Source organism: Podarcis bocagei, assembly GCF_964188305.1.
Source record: "Podarcis bocagei genome assembly, chromosome: 2".
NCBI lineage: Eukaryota > Metazoa > Chordata > Lepidosauria > Squamata > Lacertidae > Podarcis > Podarcis bocagei.
In genome coordinates, this window is record NC_138126.1 from 18,777,996 (window position 1) to 18,805,696 (window position 27,701).

At 47.3% G+C, this 27,701-nt stretch overlaps 2 protein-coding genes across 4 annotated transcripts in view; both read right to left on the reverse strand.

Annotated features, from left to right (window-relative positions):
• CLIC1 (chloride intracellular channel 1) overlaps positions 1-9,069 on the reverse strand; it is a 35,611-nt gene extending 26,542 nt beyond the window's left edge. Inside the window, exon 1 of one of the 2 annotated variants that reach the window (XM_081183509.1) lies at positions 8,890-9,069. In XM_081183509.1, the coding sequence (XP_081039635.1) occupies positions 8,890-8,928 (39 nt within the window). In that variant the 5' untranslated portion in view covers positions 8,929-9,069. Of the gene's footprint in view, positions 1-5,496; positions 5,542-8,889 lie in introns of those variants that run through there. The other variant, XM_081183510.1, reaches the window with a different exon arrangement.
• Positions 1-27,701, reverse strand: part of MPIG6B (megakaryocyte and platelet inhibitory receptor G6b) — a 177,345-nt gene that overhangs the window by 131,680 nt on the left and 17,964 nt on the right. The gene's annotated exons all lie outside the window — the stretch shown is intronic.

Genomic DNA, 27,701 nt, shown 5'->3' on the forward strand with positions numbered 1-27,701 from the left:
GCATAAAGAAGTTCCAATTTTGCTAGGATGACCCATGGTTGCTGGTAGACCTAATCTAAAGAATGCTTCTAAGCCAGAGGCCATCACACCTTGCAATATATAACACCATTGATTTAATTATGCATTGTGCAAGGGAGACACACACTTCAAGTAGAGTGAGGCAACTCATTCCTTTCTTCCTTGCCACGTTTTAAAGGGAGAACCATGTTTTGAAAACACGTGTCCTCAATTCAGCCACAGTCACCACTGATATATACAGTGATACCTCGGGTTACATACGCTTCAGGTTACATATGCTTCGGGTTACATACGCTTCAGGTTACAAACTCCGCTAACCAAGAAATAGTACCTCGGGTTAAGAACTTTGCTTCAGGATGAGAACAGAAATTGTGCTCCAGCTGCGTGGCGGCAGCAGGAGGCCCCATTAGCTAAAGTGGTGCTTCAGGTTAAGAACAGTTTCAGGTTAAGAACGGGCCTCTGGAACAAATTAAGTACTTAACCTGAGGTACCACTGTACATCGGGAAGAACTTTCTGAGGGCAAGAGCTGTTCGACTGTGGAACAGACTCCCTCGGGAGGTTGTGGACGCTTCTTCATTGGGGGTATTAAAGCAGAGGTTGGATCATCATCTGTCATGGATGCTTGAGCTGAGCACTGACTGCTGCGTTGCAGGGGGTTGGACTAGATGACCCTCGGGGTCCCTTGCAGCTCTGCAGTTCTCTGATATCCCCAGGCAAGTCAATTACCTTTCAGCACCAGTTTCTCCACCTACAGAATTCAAACAATAAGCCTGACCTACCTTCGTAGGCTATTATAAGGAAGGAGAAATGGTGTTTACTAGCTCTAAGCCTTCAGGTTTGGGCAAGGTTAAAATAAATTAAATTCTACGCTGGCCTACTTTAGATCAAACATTTGAACATACCCTTTTTTTTTTTTTTTTTTTGCCTGTCTACTCCCTTCTTGACAAAAGTACACGGTCCCTTCTGTCCCTAAACCATGTGATGTTTTGTTATAGGAGAAATGACCTTTTAATTCCTCTCCGAGAAATGTCACGGCCTGTCAGTGCTCTACTGTGGGCACCTTGCCCTCGAACAGGTAAAATGCTTATGAACATTCCATGCCATCACAGAGCCCGAGTCCAATGCTGAGAATGAGTTTATATCCTCACATTTTGGGGGGGGGGGGAACACCCTGAAAATTCTGTACTGTGCATTTTTGGGGAGAGTTATGTGGCGCTGTGGGTTAAACCACAGAGCCTAGGACTTGCCGATCAGAAGGTCGGAGGTTCGAATCCCCACGACGGGGTGAGCTCCCGTTGCTCGGTCCCTGCTCCTGCCAACCTAGCAGTTCGAAAGCACATCAAAGTGCAAGTAGATAAATAGGTAGCGCTCCGGCGGGAAGGTAAACGGCGTTTCCGTGCGCTGCTCTGGTTCCCCAGAAGCGCACGGAAATGCTGTTTACCTTCCCACCGGAATGGTACCTATTTATCTACATGCACTAGTGTGCTTTCAAACTGCTAGGTTGGCAGGAGCAGGGACCAAACAACAGGAGCTCACCCCGTCACGGGGATTCAAACCGCCAACCTTCCGACTGGCAAGACCAAGGCTCCATGGTTTACACCACAGCACCACCCGCATCCAACATGGTACCCACCAAATGCTTTGGACTACAATTCCCATCAGCCTCAGCTGCAGTGACTCACAGCAGGCAACCAGGGTTTCAGACAGGAGTCTTTCCCCAGTACTCACCTTGGGATTGAACCCAGGACCTTCTGCATGCAAAGCAGATTGCTCAACCACCAAGCCACGAAGGCTGGCTTCTCCCTGCAGCCACTCAAAGCATCTCTAACTCCCAGTGTGTCAGCCTGGACCTTTTTACCATGGTCTTCTTGAAGAGGATAAGATTTAACTGGCCTCCCAAATTTGTGGTTCTCTGGTTACTGATCTCCCCTTCTTTTTCTTTCTCATCTTCCAGGAAATTTATAGACTGTGTGTTTGAATATTCCTCAGAATATGACAGTGCCTTATTACAACACACCACTATTTGCCTGCTCAGCATCTCATGCTAAGTGTGTGGGCGGGGAGCAACTTCCCTTTTCGTATTAAAATGACAAACGTTCCTGTTTTGTTTATTATCTGCTACCCGCCTGTCCAGGTTTTTGAAAAAACAAACGAACACCTTATATAGGTTTTCTGCCAGTGTTAGAAGCTCAAGATATATATATGCTAGGTTCCAAATGCGCTTTAAACCAGGTTTACCGTCACCAAAACAGAATGCCTAGTTGCCATTTTGGAGCCGGGCAGCTCAAAGGTTTTATTTTGCAATGAGACTTTTTGGTTCCTGAAATTTGTTCTGATTGTGCGGATAAAATGTAACGGATAGAATTCCACAGGATGAGATGCTAGTGTGTGAAAACAGTCAAGATCCATGGATCCCACCTCTAGACGGTGGAGACGTCAGGCACTATCCTGACGCCCAGACATTTTCAATTGGTTGCAAGTGGCCAATAGCCAGGTGCAAAATGTGCCCAGTCCATTTTGAACGCTGCTCTCTGCCTTGACTGGAGAAATATTGAAGTCATTAAAAGAAACGGCTCTGTTCTATCATTCTGGGTCTCTTCCCTCCGCTAGGAGCTTGAGAAGTACCGTACTTTTCTGTGTATAAGATGCCTCCATGCATAAGACCCCCCTCCTATTTGGGGGACTCACATTTAAGAAAATGGGGGAGATGGCACAGAATTGCTGAGCATTTTTGCAGAGGATTGCCCAGAGTTGTAGAGCTTTTTTTAGGGGGGACTGCCGAAAATCACTCACCCACCTGCACGTGTCGCAAAATCCACCTCTCGTCTGTCCCATCGCTGGCATAAGATGCCAATCGCCCGCCAAATTGCCGCAGCGTCAGCCAGTCAACACCACCCATTGACGCAGCAACCGATAACACACACAATAGCTGCTAGCAGTAACCAAACTAACTACTACCCATGTATAAGACAAACCTCATTTTTAGTAGGATTTTTAAAGAAACAAACCTCGTCTTATACACGGAAAACTACAGTATACCATACACTGCAGTATCTCATTTCCGGCTACTGAGGTTTCATATACCCCTGAATACGTTTATAAAATTTTTGTAGCCGCCCAGGAGACAAACCAAGCTATTTTGTTAGGCGCGGGGATTAGTCTTCTAGGTTAAGGGAGCATGGCAGAGATGTGTAAGATTTTGAGCAGTATAGGAAAAGTGGGTAAGGATTTCTCCCTCTCTCATAATACCAAAAACTGGGGGAATCTGGAAAGTTCAGGACAGACAAAAGAAAGCAGTTATTCACACAGCACATCCTTAAACTAAGGAATCGGGTCCCAAAAGAGGGAGTGACGGGTACCAACTGGATGGTTTTAAAAAGAATTTTAGACAAAAATCATGGCGGATAAGACTACCACTGGGTGCTACACATAGTGGCTGTGTTTTACCTATGGAGATTTGGCTTGTCGCTATGGGAACAAGAGGCTGGATTAGGTCTTTGGCCTGGTCCAGAAGGGCTCTTCTTATGAGGGAAACCTGGAAACAAAACCAGGCGAAGCTGAAAGAAGCAGTAAGGCATAAGAACATGCAAAGATCCTTACTCCTTCTCCTGGACGGGAAGTCGGGTCTATAGAAAAAGACAATTTTTATTTCAACGTTTTGTGATTACTCTTTGGTATATTATTTTTCTTTTTGTTTTGTGTTGATGTATACAGATAATTAGGGACGTGGGTGGCACTGTGGGTTAAACCACAGAGCCTAGGACTTGCCGATCAGAAGGCCGGCGGTTCGAATCCCTGCGACAGGGTGAGCTCCCGTTGCTCGGTCCCTGCTCCTGCCCACCTAACAGTTTGAAAGCACGTCAAAGTGCAAGTAGATAAATAGGTACCCCTCCGACGGGAAGGTAAACGGTATTTCCGTGCGCTGCTCTGGTTCGCCAGAAGCGACTTAGTCATGCTGGGCACATGACTGTACGGCTGTACGCTGGCTCCCTCGGACAATAAAGCGAGATGAGCGCTGCAACCCCAGAGTCAGTCATGACTGGACCTAATGGTTAGCGGTCCCTTTACCTATACGGATAATTGTCTTTCTTGGTGTGTTAAAGTGAAAAGAAAAGGAACATTCAAATATCCTGCATGGCCCTGACACAAAGTCCATGCAGCCAAACACCCTGTTCCCAACAGTTGTCAGCCAGATTATTCTGGGATGCTTACAAAGCAGTTAACACCCCTCACCCTTTTTGTCAGTATCGTGTCCATCCCTGCACTATTCTGAAAGGTAAGGAGGAAAAGGCCACAGAACCTCAGCCTCCCAATTTCAGGCACGCAGGCCAGTTGTTTTATTACCTGAATGGCCTGGGAATATGACCCTTTTCCTGGGTCCAGTTGGGATTTAAAAGCCACTGCTGCCTGCCCTTGGGACCTTTAGCAGAGGTTACATCCTCTTGGGAACCCACGGATCAGAAGAAACCCACCAGCTTGCAGAATAACTCAAAAAGCGACAGAGCTTGAAAGCTTAATGAGCTCCGGAAACTCAAAAACTTTAATGAGCTTCGGAAATTAAAAGCTGCAAAGGTGGTGCTTTGTCTTAACTCCGCCTGTTTGAGAAAAGAGCCGCCAGACATGAGCTAGGAATGGGTGAAGGGTCTTAACATGAAGGCAGGCAAGAGGGTAGGTGGGTTGCCACGACAGGAGTACAGGAAGAGGGAAGCAACACAACCAGACAACACCTGCTTTGCATGCAGAAACTCCTGCCTCCAGTTTTAGTTAGTATGGTTAGGAAAGACCACCCACCCCTAGACCTTGGAGAACCATTCCTTGCTGGCTGGCATAGTGGTTAGAACAGGCATGGCCAAACTTGGCCCCTCCAGCTGTTTTGGGACTACAGCTCCCATCATCCCTAGCTAACAGGACCAGCGGTCAGGGATGATGGGATTTGTAGTCCCAAAACAGCTGGACGGCCAAGTTTGGCTATGCCTGGGCTAGAGTGCCAGTCTAGGGCCTGGGAGAGAGCAGGGTTCAAATCCCTGCTCCACCATGAATCCCACCAGGTGACCCTGATCTAATCACTGCCTCTCAGCCTAACTGGACTTGCAAGGAGTAGTAGGACTAGGTATGCGGCCACAAGCATTTGGGAAGAAAGGAGGGCTAAATATGCAGCGATAGAGTATATAAAATAAAAACAAGCACCAGGCTAGATAGACTTGTATTCTGACTCAATACATTAAGACAGCTTCATATGTTTTCCATGTTACAGAGCACAGAAGCAAAGAGATTGTCAACTGCGGCGCAATGAAGATTCTGCAAGGTAGATGCAACATGAAAACTGTGGCTCGTTCAGATTTCAAAAACGGCACACCACACTGAAAACAGAACTGCAACAAAACAGATACTTTTTTTCACAAAGCAATTTGTGCTTTTGGCATGCATACCTGGACCACGGGCCCATTTAATTGTTTAACAAAAATATAGGGACTCACTGGACAGGAGAGGCAAGGCATCGATGACATTGCGGAATAAACACCTGGAGGGTGATATGCTCAGTGGGGGGTTGAGGGGCAACACTCGCCTAGTGTTGTAAGATGAGGGGTGTCGCCGGGGGGGGGGGAATGTGAAGAGCAGCAGCAGTTGGTGGAAAGCACTGAAATGTAAGCATGGAAATGGCACAGTGAGTCTTAGCAGGAGTGGCAGGAGCCTTGTGGCTTCACAAGTGGCAATGGGAGAAGAAAACTGGGGGTGAGAAGAACGTATTTCACAGGCATCCACACTTCTCTTTTTTAGTATTAAGGCAGGGGTGGGGGCACTTTTTCCAGGCTGAACGCCACATTCCCTTCTGGGGGCCACACACCAGCGGTGGTCGTGGCCAGAGGCAAAAGAAGGTCCATAGATTCATAGAATCTGAGGATAATCTAGCCCAGGGGTCAGCAAACATTTTCATAGAATCATAGAGTTGGAAGAGACCACAAGGGCCATCGAGTCCAACCCCCTGCCAGCAGGGGGCCAGTCCACTGTCCCTCAGACCTTGTGGGGGACCGGACTATATTTGGGGGGAGGTGATGCAAGAGCGCCACGGGCCCCAGTGGCTGCTTACCTGTGTCTTGTGAGCAGCAGGGGCTGAGGCAGTGGGGTAGACTATGAGCGGCGCGTGAAAAGGCTCCGGAGAGGGGCTGCTTAAAATGGCGGCCACTCAAGCGCTGCTGCTGCTGCTGACACCAACAAAGCCCAGCCCCCCTTTCTCCTCTAGGCAGGGCAGGGAGAAGCCAGGAGGAGGGAGGGAGGAGGCGGAGGCGCCGCCACCGCTGAGGGAGGGAGAGGGAAAGAACGTGCGTGCTGGCGATCCACGCGGCAATTCCCAGACCGTCTGCAGGCCAGATCCAGAAGGCAATTGGGCCTGATCCAACCCCCGGGCCTTAGTTTGCCAACCCATGATGTAGCCCAACTCCCATGCAATGCAGGAATACGCGATGCAATGATTGCCAAATTTGCCTTTGTGTAGTAGGCTAGTTTCCACACACGCAGCCAGCCCTTTCTATCCCCCATCCACGGAAGCATGACCAGTGTCCAAGGGCACATTTAAGCCAGGCTTAGAAGGCCACAATTGGCTCCCAAGGTGAAGGCCCCACATTCTGGATGGAAACAAACACAGCCAAGTATACATATGCAACTGAAAAGCACTCGTGGCCTAGCAGCCTGCGGAGCCACAAATCAAAAGAGGACCGAGGTTGCCTCACAGCACACTCACACCACGCAGGGTTGCAACAGGCCCTGGATCGCTCACAGTGCAAGTCTGGACACCGAGCCAGCTGGTGCAAACATGGGAAGCAACTAACCATTCAGCTTACCAAAGGATCCCCAAAGGCCTGAACTGAAGGAAGCAATGGAGGCAGGAGGAGGGTACCAATTTAAGAAGGCAGGACAGAGACACCTCCACATCTTGCCTCATGGGGAGGTGCCTAATAATAATAATAATAATAATAATAATAATTTATTATTTATACCCCGCCCATCTGGCTGGGTTTCCCCAGCCACTCTGGGCGGCTTCCAACAAAGATTAAAAATACATTAAAATGTCACACATTAAAAGCTTCCCTAAACAGGGCTGCCTTCAGATGTCTTCTAAAAGTTTGGTGGTTGTTCTTCTCTTTGACATCTGGTGGGAGGGCGTTCCACAGGGCGGGTGCCACTACCGAGAAGGCCCTCTGCCTGGTTCCCTGTAACTTGGCTTAGATCAGTGGAAGAACACAACGCAGTGCATGCCAATGTCCAGTCCCCAAAAGCTTCAGCTAACCGTAGCCTTGGGTTAAGAGGTGAGGGTGAAGACCTGAGATCATGGGCAGCAGGGTGAAGATGGGACTAGAAGCCTGACTCAGTCCTAGGCGGCTTCCCAAGTCCAATGCACAAGATCATACTGATTCCTTGGGGGAAGAGCCATAGCTCAGTGGGTCAAGAATGCAGAAGGTCCCTGGCATCTCCAGATAGGACTGGAAGATATTTTAGCCTGGAGCCTTGCAGAACTGCTGCCAGTCTGTGCGGACAATGCCAAACCAGACAGACCTGGTATGAAGCAGCTTCCTCCCCTCCTTTACTTTCAGAGGGCTGAAGAAGCATGCAGACCTGAAACTCCACACCACATCCTGGCCCATGAGTCCTCCTGCTCCTGTCTAGAGATACCACACCCCTTCCTGCACAAGCGAGTTGGCCATCTATGGACCAGAAGCACAGAAGACATGGGACCACCGCAACTTCATCAAAAAGGGGATGGGTTTGCCTCGCCTTTCGGAACACGCATTCCACGCAGCTCTCGGGCAGTGGATTTGTGCCAGAAATGCCAAATGCCCTTGTCATCCAGCGTGGCTAAGAGTGTCAGACCAGGACCTGGAAGACTAGAGTCTGACTCAGTGCATTGAGTGACCTCATGGCAATTACTACTGCCTCTAAGCCAAACCTACTGCACAAGGCTGTGGCAAGAGGAGGGAAAGATGTGGGGCTGGAACCATTTTCACATCACTTTGTGGTTCTTGGTGGAAAAGTCGGAGGGGGTGACGGGATGCAAATTTAATATAAATAAAACCCTCTCCCACCTCTTTTCTAACTTGCCACTTCCAAAATAAGATTGATAGCAAAAAAAGAGGTTTTTTTAAACACACACAACTGCAGGAAAGCAATTTCCAAAATAAGGTTGACAGCAAATAAAGAGTTTTTTAAAATAAAAAACACCCAAAAAAAACCTGCAGGAAAGCAATTTCTGACCAGCAGCACCATCTAGGACTTGGGGGCAGAAACGCAACAAAACGGGCACCTCCCTCGCCCACCCAAATGTGGCAATGCCCATCATCCTGCACTTAAAACAACCAGGTCCAGAGTTTAACATCAAATACATGCCAACCACAGTTTTGGGCAGCCTTTTCCCCTTCTTTATTTTGAGAGTTGCCACATGTTTCTTTGTTTCTCTCCGGCTGCAACAGAAAGGCGGCTTTCCCCTCTCTCCCCCCCCCCCGAACCTCAAGCCAAAAGCCTTAAACCAAAGTTTCGAGATTGTTTTCTTTAACTCTCGGCCATTCTCACGCTCCGAGGCGCCGAGATAACCAGACAGATAACCGCCAGGGGAAGTCTTTTTAAGAAAAGCAAGCAAGGAAAACAGAAGTCTGCCCAAGAAGGGCGCGGCGGGGGCTTCTTCTCGGCTGGCTTTGGGCTTCCACTTACCCAGCCAGGGAGGAAGTGAGGACAGGGTGGGGGGCCAAGGAGGATCGGATGCGTCTTTCCCCCGGAGAGGGAGCTCGTATATATATGATTTTCCAGCTTCCACGCTCTCCGATTCCCTACAAGGGACGGAGGCGCAGGAAAGGGCGCGCAGGGCGCAGCGTTGCTCTTACCTTGACGAAGAGCTCGACTTGGGGCTGCTCCTCGGCCATGTCGAGGGAGGCTGGGCGCGCTGGGGTTGGGGGGCGGGAGGGCTTTGGGGGCAGAGAAGTTTCGGTGGGTTGAAGGGAGAGGACGATGGGCCGCGCCGATCGGCTCAAAAAGAGAAAGAAAAGCAAAGCCTCTCGCAACTTCAAGCAACTTCCCTCCGCCGCTCCGGGCCACGCCCAGGAACTGAGCCCGGGCGAGCCGTGAGTCACCGAGGATGGGCGGATGGGAGCAGAGCGCGGGCGGAGGGAGAGAAGGAGGGAGGGAGAGAGAGAGGGGGAGAGGACCAGCCCCGGCTGGGGGGCCGTGGAGCAGCCGCGGGGTGGGATCCTCTCTTGCCCCAACCTCCTTCGCTTCGCCCTCTCCTCCGATTTCGCTCCCGTTGCCCCTTTTCCACTTTCTCAGCCTCTTCCTTAAGCCCTAAAAGCAGAGGGGAAACTAGGCTTCATTTCACCTGGGTCAAATTTTGGCACGCACAGTTGTGGTGGTCTGGTAGTAAGGTGAAAGCTTACTCGGAAATGGTGTATAATGAAATGAAAAGGATGTTTATAATAACGTTTTTAAAAAACAAACACAAAACCCAGCAGCCTTTCTTTTGGGAATTATAAAGGTAAAGGGACCCCTGACCACTAGGTCCAGTCGTGACCGACTCTGGGGTTGCGGCGCTCATCTCGCTTTATTGGCCAAGGGAGCTTCCGGGTCACGTGGCCAGCATGACTAACATGACTTCTGGCGAACCAGAGCAGCGCCGTTTACCTTCCCGCTGGAGCGGTAGCTATTTATCTACTTGCACTGGCGTGCTTTCGAACTGCTAGGTTGGCAGGAATAGGGACCGAGCAAAAGGAGCTCGATCCGTCATGGGGATTCGAACCACTGACCTTCTGATCAGCAAGTCCTAGGCTCTGTGGTTTAACCCACAGCGCTACCCACGTCCCTTTGGGAATTATAGGGGCTACTTAAACCAGGCATGGCCAAACTTGGCCCTCCAGATGTTTTGGGACTACAACTCCCATCATCCCTAGCTAACAGGAGCAGTGGTCAGGGATAATGGGAATTGTAGTCCCCAAACATCTGGAGGGCCGAGTTAGGCCATGCCTGACTTAAATAATAATCTTAATTTATTATTTGTACCCCGCCCATCTGGCTGGGTTTCCCCAGCCACTCTGGGCGGCTTCCAACAAAGATAAAAAATAAATTAAAATGCCACAGATTAAAAACTTCCCTGATGTCTTCTAAATGTCAGGTAGTTGTTTATTTCTTTGACATCTAATGGGAGAGCGTTCCACAGGGTGGGCGCCACTGCAGAGAAGGCCCTCTGCCTGGTTCCCTGTAGCTTTGCTTCTCGCAATGAGGGAACCGCCAGAAGGCCCTCGGCGCTGGACCTCAGCGTCCGGGCAGAACGATGGGGGTGAAGACGCTCCTTCAGGTATACTGGGCCGAGGCCATTTAGGGCTTTAAATGTCAACACCAACACTTTGAATTGTGCTCAGAAACTGTATAGAAACGTATTCATGTATGCGACTACAGCAGCAAGAATGTGACTTGCCCCAAAATGGAAAGAAAACGGATACAAAAACTTATGGAATATGCAGAAATGGCAAAACTTAGCAGAAGAATACGAAATCAAGATGACAAACTTTTTATAACAGGATGGAAATGGTTTATTGGCTATTGACAGGTAAGTTGTAAACAGATAAGAACACTGGCAGGACTCTTGTAATAAGCTGCAGTTTCATAAGAGTATATATTTGAAGAAGGTGAATGAATGAGCAAATAAGTTAATTTGGATATGCAGGAGATATTAAAAATTAATTTAAGGAACTGCAGAAAGGGGGGAGGAGGTCAAGCTTTGAAATATCAGAATGATTGTAAAATCAGTGAAATGTATAAACCTGAAAGTATAATAATAATAATAATAATAATAATAATAATAATAATAATAGTAAGTTTGGCACACACCACCCACCCGGTTGGGAAGCCCCTCTGGGGGCTTCACCGAGGGCAAAAAACCTGGCTAGCCCCCCAACCCCTTATAGCCTCGGAGGACACTCAAATGATAACTTGTTCCCTCCCCCCAAAAAAATGCAGGGATGTGGAGGGACCTGTAGCTCTCCAGATGTTCACAGCTCATTGCAGCTCCCCTGGTCCTTCCCCGCTGACCCCTCTGGCGGGGGCAGGTGGGCGAGGCAGTGCCAGCAACATCCTGAGGGCCAAAGGCCTCTGCCCCCCCCCCCGACATACCACCCCTGTTTTAAAGCATAAAACTGGCCCGCCTCTTTCCATGGGCCACGGCGACGTAAGCGACACTGTTTGCCCCGTTGCGGCTGGTCCAACAGGTTTCTCAGGCTCTGGCTATGTTACAAAAGCCTGCCAGTCCTGTTGAGCTGAGGGTAGAGTCTCCCGGAAGCTTATTCTGGCCAATGTAAAGCACTTTTCTCGGGGGGCAGGGAGATGTTGTTGTTCTTTAGTTGTTTAGTCGTGTCCGACTCTTTGTGACCCCATGGACCAGAGCACACAGGTCTTGCACACAGAATAAGAGGAATAGCCTTTCTTGCATTTAGTTTTGCTGTCCATTTAAAATGTCAGTTTTCGAGTAACGCACATGCTCTTACCATGAAGAAAACTTTTATGTCACTAAAAACTTTGCTTGCTTTTTATGCAACAGAAGGTGGTTCAGTCTACATATTTTGGACATTTTGAAAGGGGTGTCGCTCGGTGGCCCTAGCTTCAGTCCCTGGCAACTCCAGGCAGGACAGGGGAAAACTTTCTGCCTGATCTCCTGGAGAGCTGCTGCCAGTTTGTGCTGACAATACTGAACTAGATGCACCAGTGGTTTGACTCACTGCAAAACCGCTTCCTAGGCTCCTGTTCGCCTGTGTGGTGGTGGTATATGAAGTGTAAAAGCTTGTTTATACAACTGCTGTATCCAACTGCAATTCAGAGATTGGTTACACATTACTTTATCCATAAGGGAACTGTTATCTCCCCACCTTCTAACTACCAAGTGGGTTTTCTTACATACCACACGGCACTAAATGGGTATCTATACTACTACAGTGGTACCTCGGTTTAAGAACAGTCCTGTTTACGAACTCCACAAAAACGGAAGCAGTGTCCCGGTCTGAGAACATTACCTCGGTCTAAGAACAGAATCTGAAAGGTGGAAGGGCACCGGCAGCGGGAGGCCTCATTAGGGAAAGCGTGCCTCGGTTTAAGAATGGTTTCAGTTTAAGAACGGACATCTGGAACCGATTTAAGTTCATAAACTGAGGTACCACTGTAATGTTATAACAGTCACTTTGTTGTTGTTTAGTCGTTTAGTCGTGTCCGACTCTTCGTGATCCCATGGACCAGAGCACGCCAGGCACTCCTGTCTTCCACTGCCTCCTGCAGTTTGGTCAAACTCATGCTAGTAGCTTCGAGAACACTGTCCAGCCATCTCATCCTCTGTCGTCCCCTTCTTCTTGTGCCCTCCATCTTTCCCAACATCAGGGTCTTTTCCAGGAAATCTTCTCTTCTCATGAGGTGGCCAAACTATTGGAGCCTCAGCTTCAGGATCTGTCCTTCCAGTGAGCACTCAGGGCTGATTTCCTTCAGAATGGATAGGTCTGATCTGCTTGCAGTCCATGGGACTCTCAAGAGTCTCCTCCAGCACCATAATTCAAAAGCATCAATTCTTTGGCGATCAGCCTTCTTTATAGTCCAGCTCTCACTTCCATACATCACTACTGGGGGCTGGCAGATAGTCTTGCTGAAATCAAAGCGACTGGGCCGTTTCACGCATTGTATGGCTCAAACGGGAAGGGCCCTAGATTGGCAGTGTCTGCTCCACAAGCAGAAGGTCCTAGATTCAGTCCCCACCCCCCACCATCTCCATCTAGGACTGGGAGAGTCTCAAACCCTTGGGAGCCTACACTGCCACTCAGCGTTGACCATATTGAGCTGGATGCACCAACCCTCCACTTCAGTATGAAGCCACTTCCCATTTTCCTCTTAGTTTCTAGAAACCTGGGTTTGTCACAAGTAACACTCATCTGAGAGCTGTAGCCAATACAGTGGTACCTCGGGTTACAGACGCTTCAGGTTACAGACACTTCAGGTTACAGACTCCGCTAACCCAGAAATAGTACCTCAGGTTAAAAACTACCTCAGGTTAAGAACTTTACCTCAGGATGAGAACAGAAATCACACCACGATGGCAGCAGGAGGCCCCATTAGCTAAAGTGGTACCTCAGGTTAAGAAAGGTTTCAGGTTAAGAATGGACCTCCAGAACAAATTAAGTTCTTAACCCGAGGTACCACTGTATAGCCCTCTGGCAAAGCATATTTGCACATTTCACACTTTGCAAAGGCCCACATTTGTTGCATTTGTGACTTATGTTTTCAGGAGTATTTTTTTTAAAAAGGTCTCTTAATGTACACCTTTAAAAGTGTGTGTGGGGGGGTAATTTATGGCCTTCTAATTGATAGGCTTCATTTACATACCGTAACTAAAAGAAGGGTGCTGGAGGTTTATAGAACTGGTGTGGAGAGAATGGTTAAGACTTCTCTTCCCAAGCATGGAAATTTGGAGCCAGGTCTTGAATTTGACTTCTTAGTGATTTTGGGACCCAGCAGAGAAAGGGTTACTTCTCCATGCAGCATCTAACAAGCTTGTGGGATTCGTTGCCACAACATGCTGCCTTAAAAAAATAAAGACAAGACAAGACAAATTTATCGAGTACACCTAAGTGCAAGCTGTACATTTAGAAACAGAACACCTCTTGTTGGGGGTTAAACAGCAATCTTGCCCTGCTTGTAAATGTCTCACAATATCCAGCTAGTATTCCTGCTCCCACTAGTGGGATAGCTAGGCCTTTGGAGCTATTTTCCCTTCGGAGAAAGGAACACAAAAATCCTCTTGCTCCAGTTCTCTCCAATCTTCTGTTCTGTTTCATCTCCTTGTTCTTACTAAGCCCTCGTTATTGCAAAAATAATTACTACTACAGTTACTGCATAGCTGTCAACTTTTCCCTTTTCTTGCGAGGAATCCTATTCAGAATAAGAGAATTTCCCTTTAAAAAATACAGTTATAATTGTCATCCCACTAAAATGCTTGTCATGGTGACATTTATATGTCAGAAGGGAAGAGCCTGTGAACAAGCAAGGACGCGTGCCTTGAGTGCAGAACTGGGGCACAAAGAACCTTTGGCTCTGCAGATGTGACTGGACTCCAACTGCCATCAACCTCTGACCGTTGGCTGCACTGGCTGGGGCTGATGGGAGTTGGAGTCCATCCGCATCTGGAGAGCCACCGTTTCTTCCCATCCTTCGTATGGAACTTCTAGCCCAGCGTTTCCCAGACTTGGGTCTCCAGCTGGTTTTGGACTACAACTCCCATCATCCCTAGCTAGCAAAACCGGTGGTCGGGGATGATGGAATTTGTAGTCCGAAAACAGCTGGAGAGCCAAGTTTGGGAAAACACTGGTCTAGCCTCTGCTATTGCTCATTCTGACAGGATTCAGCAGGAGCCCCTCAGAAAGAAAGCTAACCCTAGCGAACCATGTCTGGGTGACCAGTGGCACCATCCGGACTGCGCATTTAAAGCAGTTTCACGCCGCTTCGAAGAGACATGGCTTCCCCCAAAGAATCTCAGGAACTGCAGTTTGTTGTGAGCGCTGAGACTTGTTAAAGGTAAAGGGACCCCTGACCATTAGGTCCAGTCATGACCAACTCTGGGGTTGTGGCGCTCATCTTGCTTTATTGGCCGAGCGAGCCAGCATACAGCTTCCGGGTCATGTGGCCAGCATGACTAAGCCGCTTCTGGCAAACCAGAGCAGCACACGGAAATGCCGTTTACCTTCCCGCCAGAGCGGTACCTTTTTATCTACTTGCACTGGCGTGCTTTCGAACTGCTAGGTTGGCAGGAGCAGGGACCGAGCAACGGGAGCTCACCCTGTCGCGGGGATTCGAACCACCGACCTTCTGATCAGCAAGTCCTAGGCTCTGTGGTTTAACCCACAGTGCCACCCTATTCCTATCACAGGCCTACACTTCACAGAGTGGAGCTTCAAGGGGCTTGAAGGGCTAAGGGCTCCCTGTTTGTGGAATGCTCTCCCCAAGGAATCTTGACTGGCACTGTCATTATATATCTTTAGGTGCCAGGCGAAAACCTTCCTCTGTAACCAGCCCTTTGGCCTTTATCTCTGGCCTTTCAAAGTGGATGGGATGTTTTTAATGTATTTCTCTCCCCCCCCCCTTGGTTTGATGTATCCATGGCGGGGTTGGTTGTACAGTAGTACCTTGGTTCTCAAACGCCTTGGTTCTCAAATGCCAAAAACCCGAAAGTAAGTGTTCCGGTTTTCGAACGTTTTTCGGAAGCCAAACGTCCGATGCAACTGTCAGCTATTGTTTCCAGGGCACCTGCACCAATCAGAAGCTGTGCCTTGGTTTTCAAACATTTTGGAAGTGAAACGGACTTCCTGAATGGATTAAGTTTGGCGCTTTTGTTTTTGCTATTTATTTTGCGTTTTTGTTTATGAGGCTTTTTTGGTTAATTTGTTTTTGTGACTGTGTGGAACCCAGTTCAGCTACTGGTTGGTTGGTTGATTGATTGATTGATTGATTGATTGATTGATTGATTGTGTGACTGTGGAAATGGAGAAAAGGCAAACAATGACTATCATCAGTGCAGGTAAGAAAATAATAATAATTTTAATTTTTATCATCTACAATACTGTCTTATTTATTTTATAGTACAGTGGGTAGCGCTGTGGTCTAAACCACTGAGACTTGGGCTTGCCAATCAGAAGGTCGGCGGTTCGAATCTCCGTGACATAGTGAGCTCCCGTTGCTCATTCCCAGCTCTTGTCAACCTAGCAGTTTGAAAGCACATCAAAATGCAAGTAGATAAATAGGTACCGCTCTGGTGGGAAGGTAAACGGCGTTTCCGTGCACTGCTCTGGTTTCGCCAGAAGCGGCTTAGTCATGCTGGCCACATGACACGGAAAAACTGTCTGCGGACAAACGTGGGCTCCCTTGGCCAGTAAAGTGAGATGAGTGCCGCAACCCCAGAGTCGTTCGCAACTGGACTGAACAGTCAGGGGTCCTTTACTTTTACCTTTTTACATTGATTGTTACTTTCATTTTATGGATCAGTGGTCTCGTTAGATAGTAGAATTCATGTTAAATTGCTGTTTTAGAGGTTGTTTTTAAAAGTCTGGAACGGATTAATCTGTTTTGTATTCCTTTCTATGGGAAAGCGTGCCTTGGTTTTGGAACGCTTCGGTTTTGGAACAGACTTCTGGAACGGATTAAGTTTGAGAACCAAGGTACTGCTGTAAGTCGCTTTGTGTTTCCTTGGGCAAGATAAAGCGACTAACAAATTTAGTAAATAATAATAATAATAATAATAATAATAATAATAATAATAATAATAATAATACACGCCGAGAGCCAGCAAAGCGCACAGGGCTACAGCTGCAATCCTAAGCACATTTGCCTGGGAGTAAGTCCCATTGGATGCAATGCGTGTCAGGGTTCAGCCTTGTCCAGACCTCAGATCCTGATGAGCAAGGCGAGCTTAGCCCTCCAGCAGATCTCCACACAGAGCTAATGATGTTGAGGAGCTATCAGATCCAGACATACCTGCCCCTAGGGCTGGCGGTTTCCTGGCTAGCTTTCTTTCTCTCACACCCCCCCAACTCCTCCAGACCCACAGGAACAAAGGAGACGGCAAGCCGTCAGTCATCTCCAGTCCCTGCCAATGTTCCCTACTTGCTACCTGGGAGTCTCCTCAGGAGTTGGGAGGAGAAGTATATGGAAATTGCACTCGCGCCAGATATTTCCTGGAGCAAATCTTTAATGAGAGTCAGGAAGAGGTGGCAAAGCCAGCTCCTGTATCGGTTCCCTGTACAAGCTGCTTCCTTGCAGGCTTTCCTGGCCTGGGGGAAATGAAAGTGGGGCTTATTTCTGAATAGGCGTACCAAGGGTGGAGTCGAGTTTTGCACCCAGATCAGGGAGACCTGGATTCCTCCCACATCCAGCCATGTCGCTCCTTCCTGTTTTGTAAATATAGGCGTTTGCTGTGATTTTTTAAAAACATCTATAGCTATAAAATGGAGGGGGTGTAGCTGTGTCCGTTGTACAAACTCATCGCAACGCAAGGAGGCAAAGCTTAAGGAGGCAAAGGTACTTTAATGTGAATGTGCTGGGAGCCGCCTTTAAGAGGAAGGGCGAGATGTTGTAGCAGGAACCCCCCCACCCCAATCATTCTGTTTGTACAAACGTCACACACACTCACACACTACATACGCCACATTTCTGTTATAAATTCATAGAAAAATCAACCATACATCGGATTTGCACTGTTCCATTTTATTTTACTCCATGTGACAAGGACTATCAAAGGGGGGTGGCTTGGTTCTGGTCAGCCATAATCCCTTCACCATCCCAGCACATCCACAGGAGCCCTGCCCAGTTGCTATGCCAACCCTGATGGTCCTAGACAGAAGACCATCAAGATCACAAAGAACTTGCATATGGGAGTGGATTCAGCATGGACTGAAACAAAGGACAATGATCAGATCTTCCCTCTGGAGGCAGGAAACTGCAAACTCCCCTTTGTCTCCTGGAAGTGACTCATGGGCAGGGGGAAAGGAGGAACCAGCCAGGTGACAGGACACTCAGGTTACCACCACAACTCCTCCCTCAACCCCTCCTTTCTGTAATGTATGCATGATGTCAACCCCTTCTGTAATGTATGCATGATGTTTCTGGGGGTGGGCTTGACCTAGAGGATGGGAACTTCAAAAGTTTTTATAAGGTCTTGCACACCATCTTTCTGGGTCTTTCCTCTCTCCTGCAGGTGAGGGGAGCACCCTGTTACAACAGTTCAATAAAGGCCAAGCCTACAGGCTGCTGTTTTGCTCCAAGTTATCCTGGTTGGTGTCTTTGTTTTTGTCCAAGGGAGCCCTTGGATTTTTCCGGTAACAATGTAAACATGGTAAATACATACATGTATTACCTTAAGCCCTTGCTTCTGCTCACATGTAGGTCCTGAGCTAGCTACCATTTCCCAGCCTGGCCTGTCTCACAGGATTGTTGCAAGGCTAGGAGGCTCCCTGGAGGAAGGTGAGATTCAATTTACAGAAACGATTCTGCTTCTTTAGGGAGGCCGGCCTCTCATTTTGGTAGTCTCAGGGCGTATCACTGCTGCTTTCTTAGACAGGCGTAAATGCCGTCTCCTCAGTCTGGCGAGCCCTGGGAATCATTGTTCTATTGCGGGTCCCCAACAGAGAATTCTTAGCCTCTGCAGCAAACTACAATTCCCATAATTAAGCAGTGACAAACCTAGATAGCATCTTAAAAAGCAGAGACATCACCTTGCCGACAAAGGTTCGTGTAGTTAAAGCTATGGTTTTCCCAGTAGTGATGTATGGAAGTGAGAGCTGGACCATAAAGAAGGCTGATCGCCGAAGAATTGATGCTTTTGAATTATGGTGCTGGAGGAGACTCTTGAGAGTCCCATGGACTGCAAGGAGATCAAACCTCTCCATTCTGAAGGAAATCAGCCCTGAGTGCTCACTGGAAGGGCAGATCCTGAAGCTGAGGCTCCAATACTTTGGCCACCTCATGAGAAGAGAAGATTTCCTGGAAAAGACCCTGATGTTGGGAAAGATGGAAGGCACAAGAAGAAGAGGATGACAGAGGACGAGATGGCTGGACAGTGTTCTCGAAGCTACTAGCATGAGTTTGACCAAACTGCGGGAGGCAGTGGAAGACAAGAGTGCCTGGCGTGCTCTGGTCCATGGGATCACAAAGAGTCGGACACGACTAAACGACTAAACAACAACAAAGTGACTGTTATAACATTACAGTGGTACCTCAGTTTATGAACTTAATCTGTTCCAGAAGTCCGTTCTTAAACTGAAACCATTCTTAAACCGAGGCACGCTTTCCCTAATGAGGCCTCCCGCTGCCGGTGCCCTTCCACCTTTCAGAGTCTGTTCTTAGACTGAGGTAATGTTCTCAGACCGGGACACTGCTTCCGTTTTTGTGGAGTTCGTAAACAGGACTGTTCTTAAACCGAGGTACCACTGTAGTAGTATTGATACCCATTTAGTGCCGTGTGGTATGTAAGAAAACCCACTTGGTAGTTAGAAGGTGGGGAGATAACAGTTCCCTTATGGATAAAGTAATGTGTAACAAACCTCTGAATGGCAGTTGGATACAGCAGTTGTATAAACAAGCTTTTACACTTCATATACCACCACCACACAGGCGAACAGGAGCCTAGGAAGCGGTCTTGCAGTGAATCAAACCACTGGTGCATCTAGTTCAGTATTGTCAGCACAAACTGGCAGCAGCTCTCCAGGAGATCAGGCAGAAAGTTTTCCCCTGTCCTGCCTGGAGTTGCCAGGGACTGAAGCTAGGACCACCGAGCGACACCCCTTTCAAAATGTCCAAAATATGTAGATTGAACCACCTTCTGTTGCATAAAAAGCAAGCAAAGTTTTTAGTGACATAAAACTTTTCTTTATGGTAAGAGCATGTGCGTTACTCAAAAACTGACATTTTAAATGGACAGCAAAACTATGTGCAAGAAAGGATATTCCTCTTATTCTGTGTGCAAGACCAAATTGTAAATAATTGCCTTTCCCAGTTAAGAACAAGCTGTTTCCTCCTCATATTCATTTCTGTTGTTGTATAGCTTCATCTTTGGCACATCATTTCTGCTGAGACATGCCCCAGCCCTGGGGCTTGTGTAGTGATGTGCTGAGGGTGCCTCCGAACATGTGCAAAGTGCATATTCCTTCCTTCTTCGCAGAGTTACATCACAGCCTGCCTGGATAAAAGGAATATGACTTCCACATAGACTTGAACCCTTATGCTAGTCAGACCATCGGTCGATGTTCAGACCTAACAGTTGACCTGCTCTCTCAAGCGGGTAAGTTTTATATTTTAAATGGATTTATTTCCTACACATTTAGACGTGTCCTCAAGGGATGGCACAGCAATCAATAAAACAATCCATGAATCCAAATCCAAATAATAGTGTGCTTTTGTGTGTGTTTTTTTAACAGAAAAAGGTAGAAAGTTAAATTCAACAAATGGGTATAACACAACAATAGCACATTGACATACATAATGGACGTATAATCTTGTGCTGCAGATGGTGACAGCAGTCACGAAATTAAAAGACGCCTGCTTCTTGGGAGAAAAGCAGTGACAAACCTAGATAGCATCTTAAAAAGCAGAGACATCACCTTGCCAACAAAGGTATGTATAGTTAAAGCTATGGTTTTCCCAGTAGTGATGTATGGAAGTGAGAGCCAGACCATAAAGAAGGCTGATCGCCGAAGAATTGATGCTTTTGAATTATGGTGCTGGAGGAGACTCTTGAGAGTCCCATGGACTGAAAGAAGATCAAACGTATCCATTCTTAAGGAAATCAGCCCTGAGTGCTCACTGGAAGGACAGATCCTGAAGCTGAGGCTCCAATACTTTGGCCACCTCATGAGAAGAGAAGACTCCCTGGAAAAGACCCTGATGTTGGGAAAGATGGAAGGCACAAAGAGAAGGGGACGACAGAGGACGAGATGGTGGGACAGTGTCTTCGAAGCTACCATCATGAGTTTGACCCAACTGCGGGAGGCAGTAGATGACAGGAGTGCCTGGCGTGCTCTGGTCCATGGGGTCACGAAGAGTTGGACACGACTAAACGACTAAACAACAACAACATAATCTTGTGTAGCTAAGACTGACGAATCCTGGGAGGGAAGGAGGCTCAGAATCTCATTGAGTTCAGCTCCTCAGCCGTGACTCTTAACTCCCCTGACTTACAGACAGGAAACTGCCAAGAGAGGGAAGCAGGTGGGTGTAGACTTGAAACAGCATAATAAACCTCTGTGCACTCCAATGAATGGGAGACTGGCTGGCCACAAGCCACATCCTTTTTAAAACAGCTCATCATTCACTTCTAGGTTCTGTTATTGGGGGGGGGGAGAAAAACATGGGGTGGAAGGGAAGAAATAACATATATATATATTCCTCTCTCCTCCTCGCCCCCCCCCCCTTGAGAGCAGTGTGGCGTTCCTGGGGAGGGGAGGCAGGGGCTTCACTACTGGCACCAGTATGGCACTAGGAGGGGCTATTGTGCAGGTGGCACAATGTGGAAGAAGCTGGTCCAGGCCAGATTTTCCAAAGAGCTACTGGTTGCAGATTTCCTCTTCCTCCACCCTCTAGTTTTAGGGAAGGTTTGGCAAAAACCTCTGGTTCTGGCTTAGAAGAAAGAGGGAAAGTTGGAGAGGTAGGAGAGGATTAGATCAGGGCTGAAAGCACCATCAGGGAATCCCCTAGTCCATCCCTTCGGCTTGTCCGTCTCCCTTTCTTTTCCCTCCCCCCCCCTCTGTAATATTGAGTTAACAGGATGACACCCTTTCGTTTCTCAGGCATAGCCGGCCTCCCCTCTCCTTGAAGCTGCTTCCTGTGTCTCCCCACCAACCCCACCCTCTGATGAGAAACTGTCCCATGGCCCTACTGAAGACTAAGGATGGTGAAACCTGTCAATTCCTGCTTCTCTCAGTGTCTCCTTTTTTTCCCCTGTCACAAGTTCAATTCTCCACATTCACAGCTCACGTTGTATTTTTTTAAAGCAAGTCCTCTGTGGAAATTCATCAGCGAATTTCTCCTAATACTGCATGCACATGTTTGTGTGCAATTTTGCTCAATGTTGTTGCTGTTGTTTAGATAGATAGATAAATAGATAGATAAATTTATTGTCATTGTCCGTATATACACAGTATACACAACAACGAAAATCAAACACCCACCCAAAGACCGGGTTCACATATACATTTGCACGTATCTCCGACACTCTCATCCTATTCAGACATAATCTATAAAACATAACATAATCCAGAATATAACATGACCTATTAAGGTATAACATAACCTAAAACCTAAAACATAACCTAAAACCTATCTCATTCCTTCCTACTCTCTGCTTGCTAAACCTTGCAACTGGCCCTGAGATCATTATTTAGTGCAGTCAGAGCTCTTGGATAGAAACTATTCAGAAGGTGTGTGGTTCGTGTTTTCATTGTCCTATATCTTCTGCCTGAAGGCAATAGTTCAAAGAAGTTGTGAGCAGGATGGGTGGGATCTCTCAGGATATTATGTGACTTCTTCAAAATGCGAGACGTGAAGATCTCATCCAGGGTTGGTAGTCGGAGCCCAATAACATTCTGGGCAATTTGAATTGTTCTCTGTAAAGCTTTTTTATCCGTTTCAGAGCTGCTCCCATACCACGATAATATACTATAGGTTAAGACACTCTCAATGGTACTATGATAATAGGACAGGAGTAGGTGCTGGGATAGATTCAGTCCCCTGAGCATTCTCAGGAAATACAACCTCCCCTGCACCTTCCTCACAACCATATTAATATTTGCAGTCCATGAGAGGTCCTCCGAGATATAAATGCCCAGGTATTTAAAACTACATTTTACATTTATATACCACCAGTGTGGGTTTTTTTCTGGGGGGACGCAGGGGTACGCATACCCCTAAGCATTTTGTGAATCTAAGTTGGGCCTCATTGAGGGGCAGAATTTCAATATGAGTTGGAAAAAGGAGAGTACCCCTAAACATTTTTTGGTAGAAACAAAAGCACTATACGGTGGTACCTCGGGTTAAGTACTTAATTCGTTCCGGAGGTCCGTTCTTAATCTGAAACTGTTCTTAACTTGAAGCACCACTTTAGCTAATGGGGCCTCCTGCTGCCACCGCGCCACCAGAGCACAATTTCTGTTCTCATCCTGAAGCAAAGTTCTTAACCCGAGGTACTATTTCTTGGTTAGCGGAGTCTGTAACCTGAAGCGTATGTAACCCGAAGCATATGTAACCTGAAGCGTATGTAACCCGAGGTACCACTGTATATATCAGTGGTGACTGTGGCTGAATTGAGGACACGTGTTTTCAAAACATGGTTCTCCCTTTAAAACGTGGCAAGGAAGAAAGGAATGAGCTGCCTCACTCTCCTTGAAGTGTGTGTCTTCCTTGCACAACGCATAATTAAATCAATGGTGTTATATATTGCAAGGTGTGATGGCCTCTGGCTTAGAAGCATTCTTTAGGTTAGGTCTACTAGTCTGTAACCTGAAGCGTATGTAACCCGAGGTACCACTGTATACCACCTTTCCTCCGAGCTCAAGTTGGCACACATAGTTCCTCTCCTCCCCGTTGTATTCTCACAACCACCGTGTGAGGTTGGCTAGGTCTGGCCCGAGGTCACTGGGTAGGAATTTGAACCCTGGTGGCTCAGGCTAACACTCTAACCACTGCACAATACTAACACACACTTTTGCAAAGCCATATCCCCATAAATGTTGTGTTTTAATGTTATTTCATTAATATATAGTCATACCTCGGTTACAGACGCTTCAGGTTGCGTTTTTTTGGGTTATGGACCGCCAAAACTTGAAAGTATCAGAATGGGTTACTTCTGGGTTTCGGCAGTTGGGCATGTGCAGAAGCGCTAAATCGTGCTTTGCGCATGCGCAGAAGCGCTGAATCGCAGCCCGCGTGTGTGCAGACACGCTGCTGAGGGTTGCGAACGTGCATCCTGCACGGATCACATTCACGACCCGAGCGTCCACTGTATACATTTTAATGCACCTTTTACCCTTGCATTTGAATTTTTTGTACACTTTACTTGGCTGGCGAACGGTATTGCAAAATCCAGAGGATTGCAAAATTCAAAGAATGGTTGTGTTTTACATAACATTTCAGAAAGTGTGAATTGAGAACTTTCTCCTTTGTAAACCGCTTAGAGTTTTGTTTAAATATAAGCAGTATATATAATTCGTACAAATAAATAAATATATGTCAACTGAATCATATTTCTCCTCCAACCCTAACATAGACCTCCATCCCATGGCTGGAGGAGAGGAGAATACAAGAGTGAAATGAAGGGACTCCTCCACACATCCTGTTTATTTTGTATTCATCCTGGTTTGTCTACACAAAGCTAATGCTGAGGTTAGACCAGGCATAGGTAAACTCGGCCCTCCGGATGTTTTGGGACTACAGCTCCCATCATGCCTAGCTAACAGGACCAGTGGTCAGGGATGATGGGAATTGTAGTCTCAAAACATCTGGAGGGCCGAGTTTGCCTATGCCTGGGTTAGACTATGTCTGGCTTTTGTGAAGCATTCATTCCCATTTCTTTGCACTGAGGTTATGCAACAATATGCATTCATCCTCGTTTGCTATTGCACTGCTTGTACGCCTTCCTTTTCACCCCAACCTGCCCTTGTACAGTGGTACCTCAGGTTACATACGCTTCAGGTTACAGACTCCGCTAACCCAGAAATAGTGCTTCAGGTTAAGAACTTTGCTTCCGGATGAGAACAGAAATCGTGCTCCGGCAGCACAGCAGCAGCGGGAGGCCCCATTAGCTAAAGTGGTGCTTTAGGTTAAGAACAATTTCAGGTTAAGAACGGCCCTCCGGAACGAATTAAGTACTTAACCCGAGGTACCACTGTATTTTAATGTTGTAACCCAATCTGGGGCCTTAGGGTGAAGGGCGAGTAATTCATAATAATGACCAGAAAAAGTGAAAAATTGCAAACTAAAGTTACATGCCTGGGTAGGCCTGCTGGCAGGAAAACATTTTTATCAGGAGCCGAACACAGTACAGTCAATGGGCAGGGAGTTCCGGGGTGTAGCTGCTGCCACACGAAAGGATCGATTTCTTACAAGTGCATAAAGGGCCAGTTCTGCAGATCAAAGCACAGACTTCCTCGCTACTTCTCTGAGTCCCCAACTGCTTTTCAAAGAGCCTCTTTTTTAAAAACCTAAAAACAGATATCCCATTAAACAGATATTCGTCCCCTTTGCACAGCTCATATTCTAAGGCCTTTGGGAAGAGCTGGCATCACGTAAACCTATCACACATCTCCTCAAATGATTCTATTCAAGCCTGACTTCCAAGATCACTGTTCTCTGTGTCCATAAGGGACCATCACCAGGAAGCAAAGGCTGCAGTAGAAATTCGAGAGAATTGCAGGTAGCATCTGTTCTCTTGACCACCACATCCCTTCCCTTCCCCCCACAGCCTCATTGCCACTTTGGGGCAGGTTAGCAAAGGGATTTCCAGGGCTCCATGCTCTATTCTGCAGCTGTTGCCATCTCAGCCCCTGACCCCCAAAAAACTGCAGTCATACCTTGGGTTACGAACGCTGCAGGTTGTGAATTTTCGGGTTGTACCGAAACAGGTTACTTCTGGGTTTCGGCACATGCGCAGAAACACAAAATGACGTCACGTACATGCACAGAAGCACCGAATCACACCACGCGCATGTGTAGACACAGCGCTTCAGGCTGGGAATGCTGTAGGTTGCAAACGTGCGTCCCGCACGGATCATGTTCGCAACCTGAGGTATGACTGTAATTAAGAAGGCACAGGGGAATGGAGAATCGGGGAGGGGGAGAATATGGGTGGTAGAACAGAGATAAGGTGAGGCCTGTTTGGAATGGGGAGGGGGCAAAACTCAGAAACATATAGCAGGGCCGGTGAGGATGCTATGGAAGTCTCCGAATATTTGTTATAGGAAATTGCAGGTTGTTATGCATTTATTCATCTTTTTTTTTTAAAAAAAAAAAAGAGTAAACTTTCTCCCTTCTGCGAAATTGCATCATTATTTATACCACTCTTTTATACTTTTAAGCTTGTAACAATTCAATCAGTGTTAGTAGTAGCAGTACTATTCACACTGTATCTTCCTATATACATAGAAATGTAAGGTATCGTCACGCTCTGCAGTTTGCTTTGCCGCCAGTAGGTGGCCATGCCAACTGCAGCATGGGAAGTCGCAGGCAGGCCCAAGTGAGTTGTTTAACAGAGGAAAGGAGGCCTGTCACACAGCGGTTTAGCAAACCGCTGAGTGAAGCGTCTACCTTCCCTCTGTTAAATGCACCAGTAGTAAGAGGAGGGGCTTGAGGAAGTTGTGGGGGGATGTGGTGGGCTGTGGGTGGGTGGAGGCAAGGAGGTGGGTGAGCTAAGGGGATTCCATAGCTGGCAGTTTAGCATCCTTAGAAAAAGTCCTTTTCCTTTGGCCACCTGCTTAACCTCTGAATATGATCTTGAAGAATATTTGTATGCCAGAGAATACAATACCGTACTTAATCCTAGAAGTGTGCTGTGATCTTTTATCTGTAATCTGTAGGGTTTGGAAGCAGCCAAGCCTGTTTGGGATACACTCTATGCCAGTGGTGGCCAAACTTGGCCCGCCAGCTGTTTTGGGACTACAATTCCCATCATCCCTAGCTAACAGGGCCAGTGGCCAGGGATGATGGGAATTGTAGTTCCAAAACAGCTGGAGGGCCAAGTTTGTCCACTACTGCTCTGTGTAGTTATTCTGCTTTGAGGAGGTAGTTGGGTCTGAATCCGATCTATTAATTCCAAAGCTCTGTTTCCTCTCCACCCCCCTTCCCCATTGGCTATGGGGGGGGGGGAATCTAAAAATGGCTGTAATGTTTTATTTCCTCTTCACAGAAGTGGATGAAACTTTCGAGTAAAATTACAATTAACCAGTACAGTAGACACTCAGGTTGTGAATGTGATCCGTGCGGGATGCACATTCGCAACCCGCAGCTGTGCATCTGCGCATGCGTGGGTTGCAATTCAGCACTTCTGCTCATGCGCAAAGTGCGATTTAGCGCTTCTGTGCATGCGTGACTGCCAAAACCCGTAAGTAACCTGTTCCGGTACTTCCGGGTTTCGGTGGTCCGTAACCTGAAAAAAACGCAACCTAAAGCGTCTGTAACCTGAGGTATGACTGTATTTAAATCAGCCACAAAATTAAAAGACGCCTGCTTCTTGGGAGAAAAGCAATGACAAACCTAGACAGCATCTTAAAAAGCAGAGACATCACCTTGCCAACAAAGGCCTGTATAGTTAAAGCTATGGTTTTCCCAGTAGTGATGTATGAAAGTGAGAGCTGGACCATAAAGAAGGCCGATCACCAAAGAATTGAGGCTTTTGAATTCTGGTGCTGGAGGAGACTCTTGAGAGTCCCATGGACTGCAAGAAGATCAAACCTCTCCATTCTGACGGAAATCAGCCCTGTGTGCCCACTAGAAGGACAGATCCTGAAGCTGAGGCTCCAGTACTTTGGCCACCTCATGAGAAGAGAAGACTCCCTGGAAAAGACCCTGATGTTGGGAAAGATGGAGGGCACAAGGAGAAGGGGACGACAGAGGACGAGATGGTTGGACAGTGTTCTCGAAGCTACCAGCATGAGTTTGACCAAACTGCGGGAGGCAGTGGAAGACAGGAGTGCCTGGCGTGCTCTGGTCCATGGGGTCACAAAGAGTCAGACACGACTAAACGACTAAACAACAACAACAAATAAATAAATAAATAGTTAAACGATGGAATCTGCTCCCCCAGAGGCAGTGATGGCCACTAACTTGGAAGGCTTTGAAAGAGGATTAAACAGATTCATGGTGGCTATCAGTGGCTGTTAACCCTGAAGGCTATTTTCCATCTTTACTGCTGGAGGCAGATTGCTGTTTGAATGCCAATTGTTGGGAACCTCAGAAAGAGAGAGTGCTGTTGAAGCTTTTAATTACTTATTTAGATATCGCTTAGTGCCGGACAAGGCTTCTGAGTGCTTTATTTTTAACTGCACAGCCATTGAAACATAAACATCCTTTCTGAACTTTAGCTTTTTTTAATCCCTCGAGTTTAACTTCTTTTCCAACCCCCAACTCCCTTTCCTTTTACTAATTA